The sequence below is a fragment of the Fringilla coelebs genome, assembly GCF_963513975.1.
Source record: "Fringilla coelebs genome assembly, chromosome: 6".
NCBI classification, from domain to species: Eukaryota; Metazoa; Chordata; class Aves; order Passeriformes; family Fringillidae; genus Fringilla; species Fringilla coelebs.
Genome location: NC_140034.1, coordinates 36,274,329 through 36,297,722, shown reverse-complemented (window position 1 = coordinate 36,297,722; position 23,394 = coordinate 36,274,329). Strand labels below are relative to the sequence as shown.

The 23,394-nt window shown below is 36.9% G+C and overlaps 2 protein-coding genes across 3 annotated transcripts in view; one reads left to right on the top strand and one right to left on the bottom strand.

The window, feature by feature from the left end:
- Positions 1–2,693: 2,693 nt before the first annotated feature.
- LOC311155478 (photoreceptor outer segment membrane glycoprotein 2) lies at positions 2,694–8,928 on the top strand (the record flags this gene model as incomplete). Its single annotated transcript, XM_084208703.1, has 3 exons — positions 2,694–3,274; positions 6,995–7,241; positions 8,662–8,928. The coding sequence occupies 3 exons, from the start codon at positions 2,694–2,696 to the stop codon at positions 8,926–8,928; spliced, it is 1,095 nt and encodes a 364-aa protein (XP_084064829.1).
- A 4,619-nt stretch (positions 8,929–13,547) lies between these two features.
- UBR1 (ubiquitin protein ligase E3 component n-recognin 1) overlaps positions 13,548–23,394 on the bottom strand; it is a 60,180-nt gene continuing 50,333 nt past the window's right edge. For both annotated transcript variants that reach the window (XM_084207031.1, XM_084207030.1), the window contains exons 40-47: positions 22,474–22,561; positions 21,664–21,797; positions 20,362–20,470; positions 18,236–18,292; positions 17,682–17,759; positions 16,855–17,025; positions 16,613–16,714; positions 13,548–16,175 (exon numbers count right to left, since the gene is read on the bottom strand). In XM_084207031.1, coding sequence (XP_084063157.1) covers positions 16,034–16,175; positions 16,613–16,714; positions 16,855–17,025; positions 17,682–17,759; positions 18,236–18,292; positions 20,362–20,470; positions 21,664–21,797; positions 22,474–22,561 — 881 coding nt within the window. In that variant the 3' untranslated portion in view covers positions 13,548–16,033. The remainder of the gene's footprint in view (positions 16,176–16,612; positions 16,715–16,854; positions 17,026–17,681; positions 17,760–18,235; positions 18,293–20,361; positions 20,471–21,663; positions 21,798–22,473; positions 22,562–23,394) is intronic.

Sequence of the window (23,394 nt, the reverse complement as noted above, 5' to 3'; positions counted from 1 at the left end):
TGGAGTTTCTCACATGCAAGGGTTTCTAAGAACTATGACAAAGGCTTTAGTTTCACTGAAATGCTGGGAGCATTTGTGGCTTTACAGTAAACCACTGCCAAATATCACTTGGAGAAGAACAGACACATATTGCAGAGCAAGACTGACATTTTTAGCTCATAATTGCAGTTCAGTTCTTTCAGCTGGAAAAACTTTCTTCATGGTGCTCAAAAAATTATACTACACAGCTGTGCATGTGTTACAATAGATCTTACACTGATAAATGTATTCAATACTTTGTTAAACAGGACAAGAATAATGTTGTGATGCATTTATAAAATTCTTCCTGATGTGAAGAGAGTCTTATTATCAGAAATAAATTCAGTAAACTGTTAGCAGAGGTGAAAATCTTAACCTAAGTATCCACGTAGAAGGCTAGGAACAAGGAACAGAATAGATAACTTGCTCTTCTGTCCCAGACTCAATGCACTCAAGGTTTCATGAGAAGTACAGTGTCTCCCAAAGATCAATCCCAAGCATATCAATGACAGCCAGGGTCACTCAACAAGTGGCCTTTGAACTACAACAACCAGTCATTCCATCCCTTTTCTCTAGCACTAGGACTCCATGAAATCTTATGCTGCAAGAAGCTAAGAATACCTCATGAGAATTTCTGGAGACAAGGAATTACTAGGAGAATTTTTCTTGCACAGAAGTTTTTTACTTTTTTTAAACTTCAGGCATCTGAAAATTGGGGATGGAATAGCTCCATGAGATGGAATGTATCCCTGCTTATGGAACTCAACTTCAAATTTCTTTACAGCTAGAATATGACAAAGTCTCAAATCTTTATCTTCCAAAATCAACAATGCCTCTGGAGTAGATTAATTTTAAGTAGAGCAGAACTATTTACAACTTTTGTCCAAATGTTAAAACTAAATATTTCTGGCAAGTAGAGTGTCTTCAGTGACACTGTAACGAAATGTGGGCCGAACAATTTTTAAACATTGTTCAAATATGTGCATGTGTTTCACAGAAACAAACAGTGAGTGATGCATTCATGTGCACTGGCCATTGAACATTAACTGTGTATCAGTAAATTTCAGAACAGATTCTTGATGTTGTGAGCTCTGAGGCCTGAGTATCAGGAGCAAATAAATCTATTAGCAGCCATCATTTACAGTTATTTAAGGTCAAGTCACAAACTGCTTAACTGGTGAAGCAATCAAAGATACCGTCTCCAGGCTTAGCAGGCTTATTCAGGCTGTCAGCTGAATTCATAGGGAGGCTTAATTCTGTACCACCAGAGCATGATTCCTTCAAATGAGGTCTGAACAATACTGGAGAAGAATGGTGTGAAGGAAGTGTTGTAATTTTATAAATTACTGTTCTCTGGACATCTCTTTAAGGTGTCTATTCATTTATATGATTATCGCAATATGATCACAATCAATATCATAACCGATAATCAACAATCATTACAATTAGGACCCTCTTTTTAAATTCAAAAAGCTGCTGGCCTCAATACCTTTGGAAATAGACTGGTAAGGAAAAATACTGTGCATTTTGCGCACTATTTTCTGTATTGTACAAAAGATAGACAGAACTGAATAGCTTTGAAAGGAATTAGTTTCCTCTGTAAATGCAGGAGTAAATAAATGCAACTTGAATTAATGAGATCTCACAGACCTTAAAATGTTAGTGTATGAAGATATTTAACCAGATCCTAAAATGACTCACACACCCTATTCCTTGCCTGTACAAACTGAACTGATTCCTTCAGATGTAAACACATTAAGACACTGGGATTCCATTACCTTTTTAAACTGCACTCTGCAACAATCTCTTTACCCAATGCTAAGCTTCACTGCAGCTGGGGATCCTTTACCAGGTCAGTGCAGCCCTACTTCTGTACAGCTTGTCTGTCTCCAGGTGTTTTTCATGCTGTTTTAGCTGATACAAGTTTTATTCAGTAATAGCAACCACTGACTTAGAAAATATTATGCTGCTTATACATCTCTATTTTCCCAGATTTATAGGATTACACTTTACTGTTTATAAATGCCATTGTATTACTGGAATTAAATTACTGTATAATTATATAACACAGAGTTTTACAATATAAAATCACTCGAATGAGAGTTCCCAAATTAGGAACAAGACAAGCAAGTTTTCTGGAAAGAAAAAAAGAAGGCTGTACATATGCTTGTTTATTCAAATTTTGAACACAAACCTAACCATAACACAGGAATCAAATAATAATAAATAACTATAATTGTTTTAAAAAATACAGGCAACAAGTAGAAGGGAAAGACACTGGGAGTGTTCTGAAGGGACAGCAGACCAGTTTACTTTTAGACATCAGGTCTGCACAGAAAATGGGTCTTGACAAAAATTCATAGGAATCCAGAGTCTCTGTTCATACTATTCACTTATTTTTAATTTCTCTAGTGTGTCCTTAGAATTTTGTTTAAGTGATTCACATTGTTACAAAATTTAAGCAATAAATTTCACTGGGGCATTCCTTTGGCAGGACTCAGAGTGCATGAGGCTGTACAGGAAGTTCTTTTGTAGGCTCTATAAATACCTGGTCAAACAGACAGTAATCTCTCTCCTCCTTCTTCAGATTTCTACTGCACGCCTTGGATCCATGCTCCTAATCAGCTTATGAGCTTCCCTTGACCTACGCTTCTTTTCCTAATGCGTGTCTGACTATGGCTGTCCTCAAAGTCAAATTCACCAAAACCAAGCGGGACAAATTGGCTCAGATCTTATGGATCCTCAACTGGGTTTCTGTAGTGAGCGGGATCATTCTCTTCAGTCTTGGCCTCTTTCTGAAAATAGAGATCAAGAAGCGCAATGAAGTGATGGCAAAAGGGGACATTAACTCTGTCCCCAACATGCTGATCTCTGTAGGGGTCATAGCATGCATCATCAACTTTCTGGGAGGCAAAATCTGCTATGACTGCTCAGATGCAAACAAGTTCTCTCGCTGGAAACTAGTAATGCTGCCATACATCGTATGTACCTTCTGTTTCACCTTCTGCATCCTGGTGGGTGCTCTCATGTGCTATACCATGAGGAATGAGTTGGAAGAGTCTCTCTATCTGGGACTGAGAGATGCCATTAAATTCTATAAAGACACAGACATACCTGGGCGATGTTTCTTAAAGAAAACAGTGGATTTGTTACAAATCGGATTCCGTTGCTGTGGAAACAATGGCTTTAGAGACTGGTTTGAAATTCAGTGGGTATCTCCTCGGTATTTGAATATGGCCTCCAAGGAGGTTCTGGAGTAAGTATCAGTCATAACAAAAAATTCTAGAAGAAAAAGTCTGAGACTGGAAAGCCCTTTTTTCTGGACCTTTGTATCTTAATTTTAAAAAATGTAGAATGACTAGGTCACTCACAAAATGTGCTAAATACATGCGCAATCAAAAGTTGCCTTTTGCTAAGCCTTTAGGGATGCTAGGCAAAGTGGAGATGCATTTCCTTTTTCAGTGTGGTGAATTAGCCACCTCAAAATTTTAATTCTATTTATAGTGAGCTGATAACAGTAAGAAAAAAAGGATTGTACTATCAGTGCAATGCACAGTCAATTCTAAGCACTGAAAGACCCCTCTTCTTCAAGGTATTAGCCTTTGCAATCCCAAGGTTCAAATCTGTATGTTCACATGTGAGAAACTGCCAAACACCACATACATTGCATAAAAAGCAGAAATCCCCCATTTCCTTCTGCTGGTGGTGCTTCACATGATGTAGCAACTGTGAAATTATATGCTCAAAAAGAAGAGTGGTAATACTTACAGAGAAGGTAAAAATTAAAACATAGAAAAGTAGATAATCCAGTCTGTAATAATTCTTCTAGAACTGAAAAAGGTCTTCACTGACAAGAGAGTAGTAGCTTTGTATTCCCAAGAAAGACAAATCGAAAGAGCTTGACTGGCAAATGTAAATGCTGCATTTTGTTGAACTCAAAAATCAGTGACAATAAAGCCAGAGAAACAGAGGCCAAAGGTCTTAATTTTACAGAATTTGCAATTTGAAACTGCCATCATAGCAAAACATAGAGAGCTGCAAATATACCAGAGGGCAGAACCTAGGAGAATACAAACAAGAGGGCATCAGCATACAGAAGACACTTGTCTGTAGAAATAAAGCAAAACAGGCATTCTCAAGAGAGAAGTTAGAAAGTGTCACACAGAACAGACTGACCAGAGCTGTTTCAACTCTTGGGTGTATGCTGAAAAGTGACATGATAACAAAGATGATCCCCAGGAATTTAAGAATAGTAGCTTAGTGTGAGGTCAAAAGTAAAATATACTTCCTTTTATTTCTGTGAGAGAGGCAGAAACAGTAATGTTTTACCCAAGGTTTTAATTAAGCTGTTTTCTTCTGCAGGCTCATCTGTGCTCTGCCATTGTTTTGAGAATACACTGTCAGTTAGCTTTTGCCCCATTTAGGCAGAAGGTGGCAGTGAAATGTGTGTGAGGAAAGTAATTTGTAAATTTCTTTTGCTGTAGATAGATTGCTTAATTTTATCTTGACTGGCAGAATCTAAGTTGGTGCTGTGTAACAAAACTATACCATGACTTCCAAAAATCTGGTAGTGAAACATTCAATATGAAATCATTGGAAGCAAAGCCCAGCTGGTAATGTTCTGAGAGGATGGAGAAGGAATCAAATCTTTCTTGGTTTCAACTTGTACTCTGTGTCAGTAGTTTGTAGATCAAGAGGCAAAGCAGGTGAGATCTGACATACAGTGAACTCAGATGTAACCTTTGCAAAACCGAATTTTTCACCTTCCTGCAAAACCCTCTTCTACAGCTCTATTTCCAACACCACAATTTAACAAGGCATGGAAACAGTCAGTGGGAATAGTAGGAACATGAGGTTACAGCAGTACAATGCTACTATTGCTTTGGTTGGGTAAAAAGAATCTTTGCTCAAAAGCAAATTTTTGCTTTACAATACCATCACTTTGAATTGCAATAGCAAATAGCAGTGTGTTGCTCCACCAATTCTTTTGCTGAGGTCTTCCTTCTAACAGTACCAAGATATAAATGAAATAATTTTAAAATTTTTTAATTTGCCACTAGTAGAGGAAACACAGCGGCAGAAGGATATAACCCAAGTCTGAAAACTGCTACTGTTGGCAGTAGAAAGAGGATTCCTCTTTATAATACTCCCAGAACAAAAGAAAGTGGTGTAATTGATGCTTAGAATCAAAAGAACAGCTTAAGACCCAGTTTAACAGATTGTATTTCAGCCATCTTAAATGCTGTACTATGCTGGGGTCATTAAATATATACATATAATACCCAGAAACATTTTGCCATCCCAGGTAAGATCTTCCCTTTCATAATGTGCCAGTCTTCCTCTCCTCTGTGAGCTTTCTCTTCCCCTCCCACACTGGAGCTTTCTGGTTTGTGCCTCAGTGGCTCCCTTCCCTTCCAGGGCTTGGTTTTGCCTGTGGCCACAACATGGCTCACACTCTTCAGTCTATTTTCAGTGGATTATTTGGACTCTTTTGCATTGATTCCATTCTGTTGCCATCACCAAGGGTATGACGGCAACAAAATGAAAAGCTAGACTTGAAAATGGAGAAAACTTCATGCCTATCCCACTTCTAATGGGAGTGGGAAATGGCAGGTGAACTTCCTGGTTTACCTGGAAAGATCTTTGATGAAAATGTTTTTGAGAGAATTTTAAGTAAAACAAAAAAACACTACAACCCAAATTAAAAAGAGGAAGAAAAGGACAAGAAATAAAAAAGGAGGCTGTATTTTGTGGGCTCACAGCAATAAAATAAAACCAGTATTTCTGCCATCACAGCACTGACACAAATACTGAGCTTCCTAGCAGGTTATGTGACATTTGAAGGTTATATTTATTGATTTGAAAGTCCCAAATTCCAGATCAAGAATGGACCACAGTGTTTCTGCTCGTTCTGTTTACCTAATGAGCTTCTGGTAATGATTTCCTTCCACCTCATTTAGATCAGCTGTACTGGAACAGAAAAATATTTGCAAACATTAATAAATGAGTAAGTTTTAGAAAATTCTAGAAAATTTACTATTGGTAAATAATAAATGCTGTATATCTAAGTGAAAAGTATCTATCATGAATCCCCTTAATGGCCTGGACTTGATAAACCAGAACATGGTTTTTACCCATGGGGCTGTATCAGGAAATCAGCCTTTTCCACCAAGCATAAAAATAGATACATGCTCAGAGGTTGCTTCCTCAAGGTGTGAGAGTGTCTCTCAGCATCTTAGATACTGTCCACTTTCTGGAAAATCTCTTTCTCTGAAGAAAACAGATGCCAAGGATTCATTTATCTTCCAGAAAATCTTGGTTAATTTGAGACTGTGCTCTCTTCCCATCCTATGATTTTTTTTCCTATTCCTCTTTATGTTTCTTCTTTCACCACTTGTTTGCCTCCTGATCGTATAGAGGAGGGAAAGGAGTATTTTTAGCAATAAAAACATTTCTTAAAGTTACAGAAAGTGAAGTTACAAGAAGTAGAAACTCCCTTGTGAATTAATCTCAAAACATGTGCTGGACCAGCCGTTGCAATGGGTACAGTGGCAAAAGACCAGCAGACGACTTCCAGTGGTTCCTGTAGCATACAAAGTTGTTCTTGTATTAGGATCCCTCTCATGGAATGATTATGTTGAAAAATTAATCCAGAAGTAGTGAAACACAGGATTTCCAAGTATATAACTTCCATTAGAATTCCACAAAGATAAACAAGTGCAAAAATTGTCTTTAGTATTCAGCAAAAAGATACCTAAAAAAGGCAACATCTCCTACACCACACTTAAATACAGCAAATCCAATATTCAGTGTTCCTGCAGTAAACAACTTTTCCAGTTAAATATCCTCATTTTCCTTTTGTTATGTTGGAGGAGCCTACATTGCAGCAGAGTTGTGTTACTCCATTCTCTAAAATCACAGGCACTGCCTGCTGCTGTCACCAGGTTTGTAATGCCCAGACTTTATCCTGTTGCAGCCGTCTGAATAGCAATGTTGATGGGAAGTTCTTGGTGGATGGAGTCCCCTTCAGCTGCTGCAACCCCAGCTCCCCACGGCCCTGCATCCAGTACCAGCTGACAAACAACAGCGCTCACTACAACTACGATTTCCTCACAGAGGAGCTCAACATCTGGATGAAGGGGTGCAGACAGGCCCTGCTGGACTACTACACTGGTATCATGAGATCCATTGGCATTGCAGCATTGCTTATTTGGTTGTTTGAGGTAAGTCTTACAAAAATGGTCTCTATCAGATTAATCAGTCTTCTGTCTCTCCAGGATGGAAAGCACGATGGTGTGACACATGAGAAGTGCTCAGCATCCAGTATAAGGTCCAGAAGCACTTCAGGAATGTTGCAGGATTTCTTTTAGAAAAGACAATTTTCCAAAGTCCACAGAGTAGAAGGAAATCTTTTTGAGGATGAGAACTATCAGAAACCATGTATATAACTTACAGAGGTTTTTCAACAGAATACAGCATATTCCCTTCCCTGATGCATTTATAGGATCAGATACAGGATGATACATACAGTGACACAACTGCAAGGAAATTTGGTAAGAAGGTTTGAGTGTTGTTTTAAGTCAGTTTTAAGAAATATATAAAATATGAGTAGGTCTTTGGCTCAATGCATTAATTTTGTTTATAATTAAAATGGAGCATTTTATTAATATCTCAAAGCCTCCTTTTTATATTACATAGTTTCACCATATAGACAGTACTTGCAGTCATGGCATATCATCATTTTAGAAGTAGACTGGGCTGCTGGTTATGCAATCAAAATAAGCACATCACAGCAAGCTACATGCCTGCAAATCTGCAGTGCTCCTGCTGACGTCTGTAAAGAAGAGTTCTCTGGATGTTGTCATCTGCAAGTAAAGGACTCCCCAATGGCACAGGCTTCAATACAGTTTTCTTACCTTTTTAGTATGTTTTAGTTTTCTGACTATTGCTCTATTTATTACATAAAAATAAACATTGTAATTTAAGTAGTTCACAACAGTCCTCAGGCAGTTCTAGGAGGGCTTGTGGTGCCAGAAATAACCTGAAGCATGTGAAAAGCTGTGAGGCAGCTCTCTGTGTTCCCTTAAATATTAACAAACTGATCTTGATTCCAACAGAACAATGAAACTGGGGCTTTTTCCTAAGCTTAGACTTGAGCCTCTGCTACAGGCCATCCTCCTTCATTTTCACGCCTTGGCATGTTTGACACATATGGCTTACACAGGAATGATTAAACCTCCTTGGAAGAAATAATGATTTAATCAATGTTTTCAGTGAAAAAAAAAAATCCACTGAAATTAACATACTACAATTTTTTCTTTCTCAGCAACTGATGGTTCCATTAATTGATCATCCATTCTACATCAGTTAGTTGCAGTTTCTGAGGCTACAAGGTTCACAAGTAATTCTAGGTATTTATATGCAAGGAGGATTGCTACCTGAAGAATGAAGAGAGAATCCATCTCTCCCTGCTATCTTTCTTTTAAAATGTAATTAACTGGAAAAGTGGTTGGACATATTGCTAGGATAAAGAGTCTGCTTTACACAGTTATGAGGCCTGTAAATACACAAGTCAGAAAACTGACTGAGTGATAGGACTGAGGCTGCAATTTCAGCTGTTTAACCATTAACTGTTTCTTACAGCTCTCTGTACTGATTGGTGTCCGGTACCTACAGACAGCCATGAAGAATGTCCTTCTGCTAGGAGATCTGGAGGGTGAATCAGATGGTTGGTTACTAGAAAATAGTTTTGTGGAAACTGCCAAATACAACATCAACATCATTAAGAATCTCGGCAAAGCCAACCAGATCTCCACTGTCTCTGGCATGAATGACCCCAATATTAATGTTCAAAACACAGACTGTGACAAAACTAATATTACAACAAAATCTATCCCGGCAGCTAGGTAGGCAAATCTTCCAAGAAATGACATCACAAGTGTAGCTTTGTTCTATTACAGTCCTACAGTCACCAGATTTTATCTGGTGGGGGAAAAAAAAAGTAGAAAAACTAGTAAAACAGTTGAACAAACCAGACTGGTGACAGCTCCAGAAGTGTTGATACTTCTTTGGATGGATGTGTTCTACTTGTAAAATCCCTGATTCTCAACACTGCAAGAAACTTCTGGAATTTCTCCCACTTTTTCTCTTTTACTTACAGACTTCTATCATGGTCTGAATGCATCAGAATAAGCATTATGCACAAGCAAGTATTTCAGACAGGGTAGGTCTACATGTACGAATACATAGATTAGTTGAATAGGTACCAAAGATGTCATTACACCTATTAAAATCCCTGGAGCAGGGAAATCCCAAAAGAAATTATTACACTGGATAAAAAGCTTATTTATAAAAAAGAAGAGAAAAACTGAAATGAAGATTCTGCTGATGCAAGTCAGGAAAGGGGAAATTTTAACAAAAATATACATATATTACAGCCTACAATAATCTGCCATGTATGTGAAATTCAGGGGAAGGCAATAAAAGTTACCACAAAAGTATTTCAGTTGTTTTTCCCAAAATGTCTGAAGTACCTTTTTATTTTCCCCTCCAATAGTTTAGATAAAGCTAGTTGCCCCACTTCCCTGAAAGTCAGAGGGTACAGCTGAAAGGAGTTCTCTGCTTAAGAAAACTGCCAGCTCGTGCAGGGATATTTAAACTTCCAACTAGCATGTGATAGCACACGTTTAAAAACAAGTAGATACTTCCTAGGAAAGAAACACTGATGATCCTAGATGCTTGAAAGCTTCTGGTTTCAAAAGTACTTAGCACACTGATCCAGGAGTGGGAAGGTAAGAGGTTATTTGTAATCAATGAAGGCAGACAGACTGACAGCTCACACCCCTGCTACAGTGCTCAGGAGCTTTGTCAATGCATGGAGTGAAAGCTTTCAATGCACAAAACACCTGTAGTTACAGGATGCCCCTATGACTGTAACTGATCATTAATGGTCAGCAGGAAAAAAGTACCAATAAAAAACAAAGGTGGAAAGACCAAATGAAATATTTTACATGTTACTGCTGTGAGTGCATTCTTTGGATAACCAGGTAAAAGAAATTTTATCACTGAAATATTTTAAACATTTAAATTCCTGCTTTTGAAACTGTGCAAAATAACAGTAAAAATTTCTTTACCTAAATACTGTTGTATCCCATGAGAAAAAGCAAAAATTATACTATAAGGATATACTGCAAATAAATTGTGCAATGTAATAATCTGTAGTGCAATTCCAGCAGGCTATGTACATGACCATAATTTCAACTGGAATTCCTTCACTGCCTAACACAACAGGCCTACACTTAAGTATGTTAAAACCCCTTCAAAGAACTAGATTTATAAGCTGGGACTTCTTTCTACAAGAATTGTTAATTCTACCCTTTGCACTGCACTTACCTGTATGCCTACTTCTTGTCTTCATTGCAATCACTTTGCCCAGTGGGTGATTAAAACTTAACTGGTGTGTAATTCCTTCAGCCCTTTCTGAGCACCAGAAGTACTTCCAGCCTGTATAAGCTAATTATAGAGCTGCTGGTAAAAGAATGAATGCAGAAAGTTGTAGTTCCTAGAGAGATCAAGAAAAAGACACTCCTTGTATTGCAAACTAATCAGATTTTGCAGGTTTTTCTTTAAAATGCAGTGTACTTTTTTTCAGATAAGTACGCCAAGTGCCACCTGTGTCAGTCAATAGCAATCACTTCCTCAAGACAATTTTATTCTATTTTTGGTAAAACAGTCCTAGACCTCAATAACTAAAGCTTGTAGAATTATAAGAACTGTGAGCTTACTCTTTTGATAGCTTTCTAGTTAATGGGTTTGTCAAGAATCTGCTCTGAAAAAAACAGATTTGGAAGGAAGAGTGAACTGATGATCCAGCCTCAGCATCTCTGTCAAGACAAAATAATGCCATTCAGCAGCAGCTGTAACACATTACCACAAAGAGCAGAGGTGTAAGTATCCAGCTATACAATTTGCTCTGGCCCCCACACATACTTGCATATGAAGAAAACACATTTTACCATAATAGACTAATCAGCATTTAGCACATTAACCTTTGTCTCTCAGCTTACTGCCCCAAACTGCAGCAGTGGAATGTGATTAGTTTTGAAATTAGCTTACTTTTAGCATACATCTCACAGGCAACAATCCTTGTCTGACCAATTACAGTAATCACTTAGTCATTAGATTGCTAATTTTTATCCTGTCTAGGCATTCAGAGTCTCCACCAAAAGGGATATATTACAAAAGGGATATATATACACTCATTTCACAGTATCAGGATAAAATTTACTTCTGCTAATAAATGCTTTCTTCTTTGCTTTGTATTTATTGATTTCCTCAGAAGATGGAAGTGCTACACCCTACACATCCAGCTTCCTTTATAGTTCCTGTCATGATAGTTTGGGTTTCCTGCAGTATTTAACACCAGAGGCACTGGCTCAAGGAAACAAACTCAGGCAGCAGCACAGACTCTATCTTTAATTCTCCGTAATTCATAAAGACAGAGATGGCATTAGTGAGCCAAGCCTTTAAGCCAGGGCATCTGCTCAGATACAGAAATAAATACGATTCAGGGGACACTTCTTATCCTATTTGTTACTAATGCCTAATCCAGCCAAAATTTATAACAATACAGAAAATTCCAGAGTAAGGAACTCACCTATGCACAAAACTGTCTTCTTCATCAAGTTCTTAATTTCAAAAATAAAATAAACACTATAATGTTGACGTTCTGGTGAAGGCACAATGACAGTTTCTTTAGAAATTGCATGTACAATGCTCTTCCTTTAAAGCTCGCTCATTGCCACTGAAAACACTTGCTCTATGTTGATCACAGAGAAAAAACAGAAACAAAACACAGCACATTAAGGATTTTGTTAAAATGAACACAGTTCAAGAAAGAACTGGTACCTTGGGATGAGCATCTCAATTCTTGTATCCAAAGAGGCCAATATTAAAATCCAAGCACAATTAAGGAGGAGATATAAGGTTCTACAGTCTTCTGGAAAAGGCTAACCACACATCTTCACAAATACAGCAAGGACTTCAAATGATCATGAAACCCACATTCCCCACTTTGTGCTTCACAACATTTTGCTGCAGCTCATTCACTCAAGCATAAAGCCTGGAAACCTAAAATTAAGTCGGATGGACTCTAAGTTGTTTGACAACCTGTACTTATGCAGCACAAGCTATACTCCTTTTTTGACATTGATCTCATGAACAGCAATAAGTCAAGTCCCATTGTAATGTCTCATGTTTAACTCTGTACCTGATCTCTTACTCACCATTACACAAAATCATATATATATCACCTCTTGGAATTTCAGCTTGCTCTCCTTCAGTGCAAATTTCCTTTACATAACTTCACTTTCATGAACAATTTTGTCTGTACTGAATGCAACTTCAGAGAAATGCAGCTAGGATTAGAAGTAACTAGATTTCAGACACGTGTAAGGAAGTGGATTTTCATTATTAGCCATTTTTTCCTGTATTAACCTTCCAATTTAACCTACGGGAAAAATACTGATAAAAACAAAGAAAGGAAATTGCGCCACAGATATGAAACTACTTCTATTTTTGATAAAACATCTTTGAACACCTTGTCAAGTGATAGGTTAGAAGAATCAAAGTAACAACATAGATGTACTGTGAATCTGAATAGCTTACATTAGAGATTATTCAAGACTGTTGTCTAGAAAATAAGTGGACTTCAGCCATAATGCAGAGCATATAATGGTGAAAATATTCCTCTATATAACTTTGTACATTGAGATTTTTATTACAAAATAAACAGTGCTGTGGTTTCTTTTCTTTTTTCCCTTAATTAACAGGATTCTTGTTCTAATTTTCTTCAGAACATTTTTGATAATAGACTTCAATCTATCTACCTCAACCTTTTACGTTTTCAGGAATTCAGCTCTTAAAAACCATTTACTGAGAATAAGCATAAAGAACAACATCATTAACACCCAAATGGTGCCCAAAGCAGTGAGAACATGCTGACAACCAGCAGCCTGTAACATAAAGAGCAAGAAGTACTGGCCATATCGATGTAAAAGATGTCTTGACTTTTGCTTAGGTCTGTAATAAACCACTTTTTTTTTTTTAAGTATGTATCACACAGCACATGAGACCAACACCACAAAGCTTCCCTTTCTAGAGGCTAAGTATCTGCCAAACAGTAGAGCCAGTTCTTCAAGAAGACACAAAACCAGAAGCACTCAACTAGATCAGTTTCAGGGCATATAAATATTAAATTCTGCACTTTAAACTTCTTTTAGAAATTTATGTAGACACTGCAGGAATTTGCATCTGTAAAATACTAGGACAAGTTTCAAGTGGAGTCTATATTTACATGAGAAAAGGCATGCTACCATTCCTTATAATACAACCAAGATACAGCCTACATGGAAAACTGATAGCTTACCAACCATTTTCCAGCTCTTTTCCTTTCCCATACTGACAGACACCACTATAACACTCATGTAAAATGAACTGTGAGGTATCAAGGCCTCCAAATAAAAACTGAATAATCTATGAGAAGTTACTTTATTTCCTTTTTTTTTAAATATACATATACAAGATATTTTATTTCAAAAGCACAAGAACATTATACAAGTTTCAAATTTACATTTTTGCAATTTAAGATACCAGTATGTGCATTATCAAATAACTTCTGTCAGCTTGGATGGAACAGAAATAAGTGGCATAAGCATCTTGCAGTCACTAAATACAGATTATACTCACAGTGAACAAAACTGCATAGTAATTTATGAAATGAAAGATGACCACGCTAGTCAGTGAATTACAGGGGAGCCCATTTGCTAAATTAGTATGTGCAAACGTACAGAAAGACTCAACTTTCCTCTCCCGCTTCTTGAGCTACAAAGAGATTTCCAGAGCTTTAAAGGAGCTCACCTGCTCTTACCAGCTCCTGTCCTTGTATACTACAGTTCAGACAGAAAACAAAATAAAGTGATCTCACTGTATATTGGATAATGGAAACTTTGTATCAGTGAAGTGCAAGATAACTGAATATGCAAATATCAGAGGGAAACAGTAAGAGAATACAGGTTTGGTATCAATGAGGCATTTGCCAGTCTTAATTCAATCTTTTTGTTTGTAAGCAGTGTTTTGATGATACAAAAATCACCAGTGCATGCAAGTTTTCATGACAACTGTTCTAAACTCAGTATGGGTTTCAAACATGTTTTAGAGAAGACTAACAGCATTAACGTTTGTCTTCTAAGAGTTTAATATTCAGGTTTAAAATCTGACAGAATCAAAATAAGGAGAATGGTCTTAATTTCAAGAAAGAGAATACCTGGAAAATATATCAAAGCCAACTTTTTTTATCACTGGGGAAGGATTACAGCAAAAGTTTTTAAAAAGTATTTGAAACCAGAACAATATTTGAAATCATTGGTATTCCATACTTAGATTAGTTATGGTGCTGTTCAGTGCACTCATACACACGTAAGCAGAAAACATTTTTAAAAACCCCAGAAGAATGGTATTTAAATCTAAATCATTAATTGTGATTCTACTATCTTGCATGTAATTGTGAGAAAAGAAAACAAAACAGAAATCATAAGAAAACACTCAGACATTAATTTGAAAACCTCCCCTTGATTACCTTGAAAGCCTGATTACAATGGCACAAAAGAATCCACAAATAGCAAAGGGGCAGGGAAATGGAGGGTAGTGACAACTTCAAACTTTCCCGGGAGGTCATTTCCATGTGAAAGTTTTTACCCATCACATTACAAATTCCCTCATGTATATTATGGCTGAAATTCAGAAAACAGAACAACAAACATTTAGAACTGAAGCACAATCGCATATCGTTGAGAGAGAGTTCAATCACAATGTGCTAGTCACTACTGAAGGGCAAAGAGACAGATTTAGCCACCTTTTCTTCCCTTTTCTCCTCTACCTGGCATTGAACCACTGAACATGCCTCCCAAAACGCACAATTTCATTTATGCAGACTCCACAACATGCTCCAAACAACAGTGACAGAGGATACCGAGTGGAAAATCCCTTAGATAAGGGCAAACTTATTTCTGATTCTAAAACTGGCTGGTTTTGGGCCCTGATTTAAGTCCAGTGATAGCTCTGAAGGCTGTTTACTCCACTGAGGTCTCGGGCTCTTGTACAGCTTACAAAGCTACACCACAATTACATACCTGCAGTATTTTCACTTTTGATTCTTGGGGAAGGTCTCAGAAGACAAACTGTAAAAGAAGTAAAACTAACCACAACCTAGGCAAATGGTGAAGCCCCAGAACTCTTATGATATACATTAATGGAGGATAAATTCATTAGATAAAGTGCAGCTCTGGCAATGCAAAAAGCACAGACTTAATTTTTTGATGGAACAAGCAAGATGGTAATCCCTCCATACACCTTCTAATCCACACTTCTCATTTAAAGAATGAGTTTTCATTCATCATCAATGAAAACTCTTCATTAAATCCCATGGTATATCTGAATGTTTTTTCTGTAAAACTTGTTTTTTATTGTACCTGTTGCTGCAGGTGACTAAAGACCTGGCACCACTTCCACTTCAATATGATCTTGATCTATTTAAAGCTTCACTAAGCTTGGGAAAAGAACCCAGGAAGAAAGTAAAGGAGGCTTTTCCTTGGCAACACCATTTAGGTATGTTCTCAAGGCATGGAAGAGACAAATGTGGTGTGTGCTCTGAAACACAGCATTTGGGAACTGTCCTCATGAAAACATGTAAAACAATCCAAACATGTGAAAAAAATGGAAGTATTTCTGGTTCAGTAATAATACAGAATCTGATTTTCTTTTTTTTTGTTTTTGAAAGAAGAGGAAAATATATGATATGAGTTTCCGTTTCAATGCATCAGTGATACATCCAACCTAGAGAATCCATCAATTAATTGTCTGAACTACAGAAACCACTTGAGTAGACTTTTTACTGCCACCTTCCTTTCCTTTTCCAAAGCATTGCCACAGGTCAGAGTTTTCAGTAAAATCAAGAGACTCAGAGCAGCTGCCAGTTGAATCCGAAGAAGATCTGATTTGTTTCTTGGCTCCTGGCAATCTCTTCTATGATGCAGTGCTGCTGCCACAGCAGATGGAGCTTCCGGTAACGCTCCTGACATAAGTGCAGGGGATTGCCTCTTCTTCAGAGAGGAAAAGAGAATAACCAGTAAGCATATCAGAACAGCAACTGTCCAATTAATAGGCTAACATTAACGCTAGACTAATTAAATACTAATTAAATTCCAAACAAGTCTATTGGAAATGTAAAAATATCTCTACTTGTGACAAGCAATAACTGCAATTTCTATGATGACATTTCAGCAATGGCAGTTCTCACATGTTTCTGGTGAAATGCATACAAAGCATTCTTGAGACAAGAAAGTTTAACAGTACCAAAAAAATGCATTTTCTCATTATAAATACCCATTTCTGACTGGAAACTGCCATCAGTTCCCCAGGCCAAGACACGCATCACATACAGTGCTGTACACGCTAGCCAGAAGAATCTGTTGTCCAATGAGTATAAGAAGGAAAGAGATATAAAAATGGAAAGGTAGGAAGTCAAGCATTTACTTACTTTAGACCTGGATCTGTTTCTCCATATTCATCCAAGTAGGGCGCAGGATATAAGCAGCCCCTGGTTTTACCTTCAATGAGGACAACTTTGCATTCCCTGATTCTTAAAGAAAAGAATAGCTGCATTTAAAATACAACTCCATGCAGGCTCTTCCCTTTCTGATGAGCTATAATTTATGTCGAAGTTACCTCAGACAAAAAAAATCAAATGCTTTGACAATGTTGTGAAGTCTGGCTACTTACTTGAGAAACATGCAGACTCCAGCTCCACAGTGAAGAGCATGAGAAGTACAGGCTCCCAGCTCCTCCCCATTCACCAGCTCCTGACAGCAAGTGTTCTGGGAACACAACATTGCCCCGCAGAATAAACACAACACCGGGTGCTTTTGCTCATCATCAGAAGACCGTGGGCATCTAAAAGAAGCGTAACCAGCATGTCACAGTAGAAATCAAAACTTCAAAAGAAATGTTAACTGAAGGTTAATGTTCCTTAAAAAAAAACCTCCAAAAAGACCTATCCAACCAATTAAAAACCCCAAATCACAATCAAACAAAAACCTAAGACGTATTATATCACAATCACATAACATATCTGCCTTCTTATGTTGTATTTTCACACTGTTTGAAAATAATTATCTGCAAGATATCTGCTTTGAGTAGGAGGTTGAACTAGACGATCAACAGAAGTCCCTTCTGACCTCAGTTATCCTATGATTCACTCTTCTTGGCATAAAACAGTGCCATCATCTGGGCTTGTTGTGTCCAGTTCAAAAATAATTTTCAGGCTTATGGCCAAACCAAATGCACATTCCACAGAAGAAAAATGACCAGCAGACTAAGCTATAAAAATTTTATATGCTGTCTTATCAAACACAAATGACTTCATTTAGCAAGCTGTTGTGCTTCACATTTAAAATGAACAGGTGCTAGTATTGGTCAGTATAACCATAACAATGCCTTCACTACAAAATAATTTCCGTATTCTGTATTCAATACCAGTTACAGTAACTGCAAGAATATAAAATTCACTAAAAGTGACAAAACACCTAAGAAAACATGCCACATCTTACCTAAACTGAGAGGCTTGATTCAGAAGGCAACTGTAGTCTTCAGGAAGCTCTATTAAATGATTTCTTTTCCTAGGATACCTGGGTAAGTGGAATAGAAGTATTATGAGAATAATAAAGATCAAAGCAAACAAAGGACTAAATAACCACAAATCCCTGCTTAGCTTTTGGTAATTTCTGCAGAAGTCCACAATTCTAGAGCAATTCTTCAGTCCTGAAATCCCAAATGAGATGCTCCACAAGGGAGCTTCAACATTTCTGTATTTCGGAAAAGGTGCTGAACTTAAATTTCACATATAACCTACATGTATGAAGGCACTTCCTATTTCAGTTAGCTTTTGTTCTTTCCTAGAGCAGGACAGATAAACAGTGTTGTACAATCTCAATAAAGACTCAATGTATAAGGAATAATAAACAAGACATTTAAAGAGAAATGTACTTCTAGCAGTAGAGCAGAAGGAACAAAACATGAAGTCTCTGACTTGCCCACAATAAGCATTTCATTCTTTCAAGTGTTTTAAGTAAAAACCAGAAGAAAACAACAACAATAAGCTTACCTTATTGCAATGCTTTTCCCTTTCAAACAACTTAACACCACTGGATCAGCACACCACCTATTTCAAACAAACAAATTTGCAGATGACAGCATTTGTTAAAAATATACATTTAGGTTCATTAAACTAAATTACTAAGTGATAAGCATACACAAAACACTGACAAAAAGCATTGACAGTTCTACCTAAAAATTTTCAAGAAAAAAACAGGGGTGTTTTTAAATAGTTTTCTTCAGGAGAATGTTTTGCAATACAGGAGGAAAAACCTATGTGAAAAAAGACTTAAAAATACCATCATGCACATAAAACCAATAGATTTACACAGAGTTCAACAATGCAAGCAGTCTTCAGACATACTCAGTGTGGGCTACAATACACAGAACCTTTTGAAATACATGCGCTAGAAGATACAGCATTAAATAAATATTGTGCACTCTAATAGAAAAACATCTGCTGCTTTTATTAAATAACCATCACCTAATGGCTGTTTTACCATGGTTTACTACATAATTGCTTAGAATGGCCAAACATGTCTAACAAAACAATGGCAGGCACTGGCCAGTTACTGAAGAGAGGAACTGGTATGTTTAAGATGTCTTTAAAAAAAAAAAAAGAAGGGAGAAAGAACTGCAGCAGATGGTCAATCTAGTATGCTTCATTTAACACATTTCTCAACAATCACCAAATTCAGTCTTCTGAAATAAGATTCTGTGAAAAAACATATGGGAACCTGCATGATGATTTGGCAACTGTTACTATTATGTTAAATATGCAGCCTCCTACTTGAAACCTCTTTTTCTGTAGCACTGTAACTATTTGTTAATCCTGCTTCTAGTGATCCTTCTCCATGTTCACAGGCATCACATTTGTATTCTCTGAGAAATACTTCTATGTCTTCAAGCAAATATGTAAGAACAAGTAAGACAAACTTATTAAATAGTTTACTTGTAAAAATGAATCTATAAATTTAGAAGTAACAATATATACTAGAAATGGAATTGATCATAATAAAACTGTATGTAGGGAACTGTTTAGGTCAGCTATATGGACTGTTGGAAATCAACAGTTTAAAATGTCCCTAAATTGAAGAAATCCAGACCACAAAGGTTAAAACAAGTAGAGATTAAAAAACCCAACCAAACAACAATGCAGTAAAACCTACTGTGAGTCAGAATTCTGCCAAGAACCAGGAATAAACATTACTGCCACCAGGTGCTCAAATGGTCACGTTAAATACAGATTCTCCAACACAATACAGCTGGTTTAGTCTTAACTGGGGATGAGGTACGGTGTGGCTGTATATTTAATTTGAGGTTTTGAATGCAGAATTTAACCAATTCTTTCTTTACTGCTAAAGAAAGAATGTTTTCTTTACTGCTACTTTCACAAACTGAAAGAGGAGAAATTTAGGTTAGAAACTCGTAAGAAATTCTTTCCTCTGAGGATGGTAAGATACTGGAACAGGTTGCCCAGAGCAGCTGTGGATGCCTCAACCCTGGAAGTGTTCAAGGCCAGGCTGAATAAGGCATGGAGCAGCCTGGTTTAGAGGAAGGTGTCCCTGCCCATGGCAGGGAGGTTGGATCCAGATGATCTTTAAGGTCCCTCCCAACCCTCTAACATTCTATGATTCCGTGACTGCACATGGCAATGTACATAATGCTCAAATTGTACCTTTTAACCATTAAGCCAATTTTAATATTCACCAGTCTATTTTGCAAATGCTGAGAAGAAATAATCCAAAGCCTCACCCTGCCAGCTACATGATTTTCCAAATTCTCATTTTATAGCTCGTGTAATCAGCACTTTTGCTGTAGACAGATTAAAAATCAGCCAATGAACACTGAGTGCTATATCAAACAAGCAAAGGTTTAAAATAACTTCTGTCTGAATGGTTTCATATAGGTCTGCAAGCACTAGTCCTTTCAACAATAATTATTTAATATTGGAATTATCATAAAATAGAGAGTGCTTTATGTTTCTGAAGTGCTTTAAGAGATTCAGTGTACCTGTACAAAACGTTTAAGCTTCAGTATGAATTTGAGCTCAGTCATTCATTAACAGTTTTGGTCTAGAATTCCCACAGGGCCACCACAACAGAAGTACATGGCCTGTCCAGTCCCAGTTACTACCTTTGAAGCAGTGGATTTACTGTGTCCCAATATTCATGGAAGAGCAGGAACAAATTTGTAGGTAGAGAGAGGTAACTACAAAGTGCCTTGAATTGCCCTTCTTCAGAAACTGCAAAAGAAAACACGAATGAGTGCTTAAGTGTTTCAGCACTGCTGAGTAATTCATTCAAAACTAGAAATTTCCTGATCCCTTTTCCACTGTATCCTACAACTTCATCATAGCTCCTACATAGTACAACTGGATATTATTCTGCCAACTTAACCACAGCTACAATAACTTGGATTAGCTGAGGACCTGTTTAAAGAAATTTGATATATATTATTAGGTATTTTTTAATGCATAAATTACTGGAATAACAAAATTCCTTGCTTAAATTACTGCATAATGTGTCACACAAGTGCAGTAGATTTCTGTACTTGCATTTTAGTTTTTCACTATCCTTACAATAGTCCTCAATGATATTAAATTTTGCTGTAATCAGGTCAGTGCTAATATTACAAAAAATTGGGCTAATTTTATAGTTTGCTGGGCGGTCATTTATTGTCTCTGCTACAGAAAATTACATTGTTGGTTCACCAGAAAGACTCCTCCCTACAGAATCAATGATCCAGACGCCTAGTAAGGATAACAGCATATCCCAATGTGCAGAGATTTTGACTTGCATACTCTAATAAAATTAAAATTTCATTCACAGTTTATATAAATCAATTTTGTGGTTTTGTTTATATTACAGGTGTTATATTTTGTCTCAGTTATTCATAAAAATTACTGCCCTTCTTTCCAAATAGTTGGTGATTCTGTGTTTCACTGCATCTTGACACATAACAAAATATTTATTTTTGGGGTTAGTATCAATAATGCATTAGGATCCTTCAAGGAAGAGGCATAAGTTTTATCATATGCTTTGTACCTTTTTGGGTCTGCTTGGCTCAATCCCTGTATCTTCAGCATTTACCAATATTAGCACTACACAAAAACACTGGGCTTTTAAAATACATTTCAGGCAATTTCTCAGGTGATGTAACCTACATTCCTGAAATCATCTTTACATCGCTGAACCTATATCAACAAGAACTTACTATCAATACATCACTGACAATTCACATATTTGCATCTACTCAGAAGTAATGCTCTTTTATGCAGGTCAGGACAACACAGCTTCACATGCCTGTCCCTTCCTCTACGAATTAGTAATTCCTTTACTTTCCAAGTCTTACTTTCAAGTATTGACTATTGTTAAATTATTGTGAACATTTAAAAATTCTTTCAAGACAGTGATACATTTGTTTTCTCATATTTACCTTGTAGTAGCTCCTCAGGTGGAGAAACTCCCAGCAAATAATGAAAAAACAAAGCAGCACAACGAAGGTAAGGCATGATGCCTTTTTTAACACAATCCCACACAAGCCAGCCTGGAATATCCTGACTAAAACAACTGCAAAACACAAATGAGAAAAAGCTGCAGCAGTTCATAGTGTAAATCATTCTAGCACTATCATATTTTAGCTAGCATTGTTGAATGGTAGCTGTGTAGAAGCAACCCTCATGTACTCCAAATTCTGTGAAACACAGCCACCAGTACTTAACTTCCAACTTCCCCTTATCCCAAGGAACGTGTACTGAGTTTATGAACCACACTTGCACGAAATCTTCAAAGCAGACAGCTGTACCTGTCAAAAAAGTCTCGAAAATGGGCACTAACACTCAAATAAGCAATAATGTTCAGCTTTATACTTATGCCCCTTTTGTAGAAGGACCATTTCCTTCTTTCTGGGTTCCATTTATAACACAAGAGATCTAAACCAAAATAATCAAAGCAAAGAAAAATAAATACTGCAGTTGGATGTATTTCTCTCCACAATGGATACAGGTATTTTTTCATCCTCAGGCTAATGATTCACTCTGCTGTCCATAAAAAGTAGCCACTTTAACTAAGAGCATTTCTTTCGCCAGTTTCAGCGCTCAGGAGCATGGAAAGAAAGCACAAGGCCGTGTGCTAACTCCCCATACAAAATGAGTAATTTTTTCCCATCTTCTGTGTTGTCCTGGTCAATCTTGTGGATTGCTGTCCTTCCAAGAAAATTTAACACTACAATTGAACTATTACTTACCCACTGGTGTACTGGCAAACCTCTCTACAGAAAGACTGTGCAGATTGTGCCTCCTCACTATTGTCAGATGAGTGAGCAGTAGGGGATTCTGCATACAAAAAGAAGAGTCCACTGTAAATGCACTACATCATGACACACTTCTCTATTACAAATACTAAAACCTTTTTTATTATTCAATTGCATTACAGAATTAATTCCACTTTAATTTGCTTAATTCTTTTCTATTTGCTGTTTTCTGTCTTAAAAATGTTCTCCTAAGACTTAATGCTGTAAGGAAGAATCAGGATTACACCTTCACTGCTTATGCTCAGTAAAGAACTGCTGCCTTCCCATGAACTTTTGAAGTTGTCCTACATAGCTTAAGCTACAGAAATTTTTTTAAAATGTCTAGATATTTTAAATTCCTATCATAATGAAGAAAAAACAAAGTACTAGCTAGAAAGTCTACAGGCAATTTTTAACTATGTCATGAAATAGAGAGAAAAATTAAATTCTCTCCTATCGGTTTACAGGATTCTGTGTTTCAGATCTGGGTATTTACTAAGTTGAAGGGCAAGGAAAATTTTATTTCCCAAATCCATATTGATTATCACTGTGCAGCTCAGTGATGCTGGCAGAAATTTGATTCTCTTACAAGGAGTGATGAAGGGAAAGTTACCCCTCTGAAATGACTGACTGGAGCAAGTACTGATATATCAATAACTATTTTGTTTTCTTAGCCTAAGCACACAGAAGTGATATAATAAAATGCTCTGAACTTGATGTAACACTACTTCATTTTTACCAGAAAAGAGTTATTACTACCTAGGCCTAAGTGTCACTTCTTATGAGGACATTTATACCTGGAAGACACTAATGGTATAAATCCATTATTTTTAAGAAACTATGCAAAAATGCCAGAAAAATGCAACACAAATACAC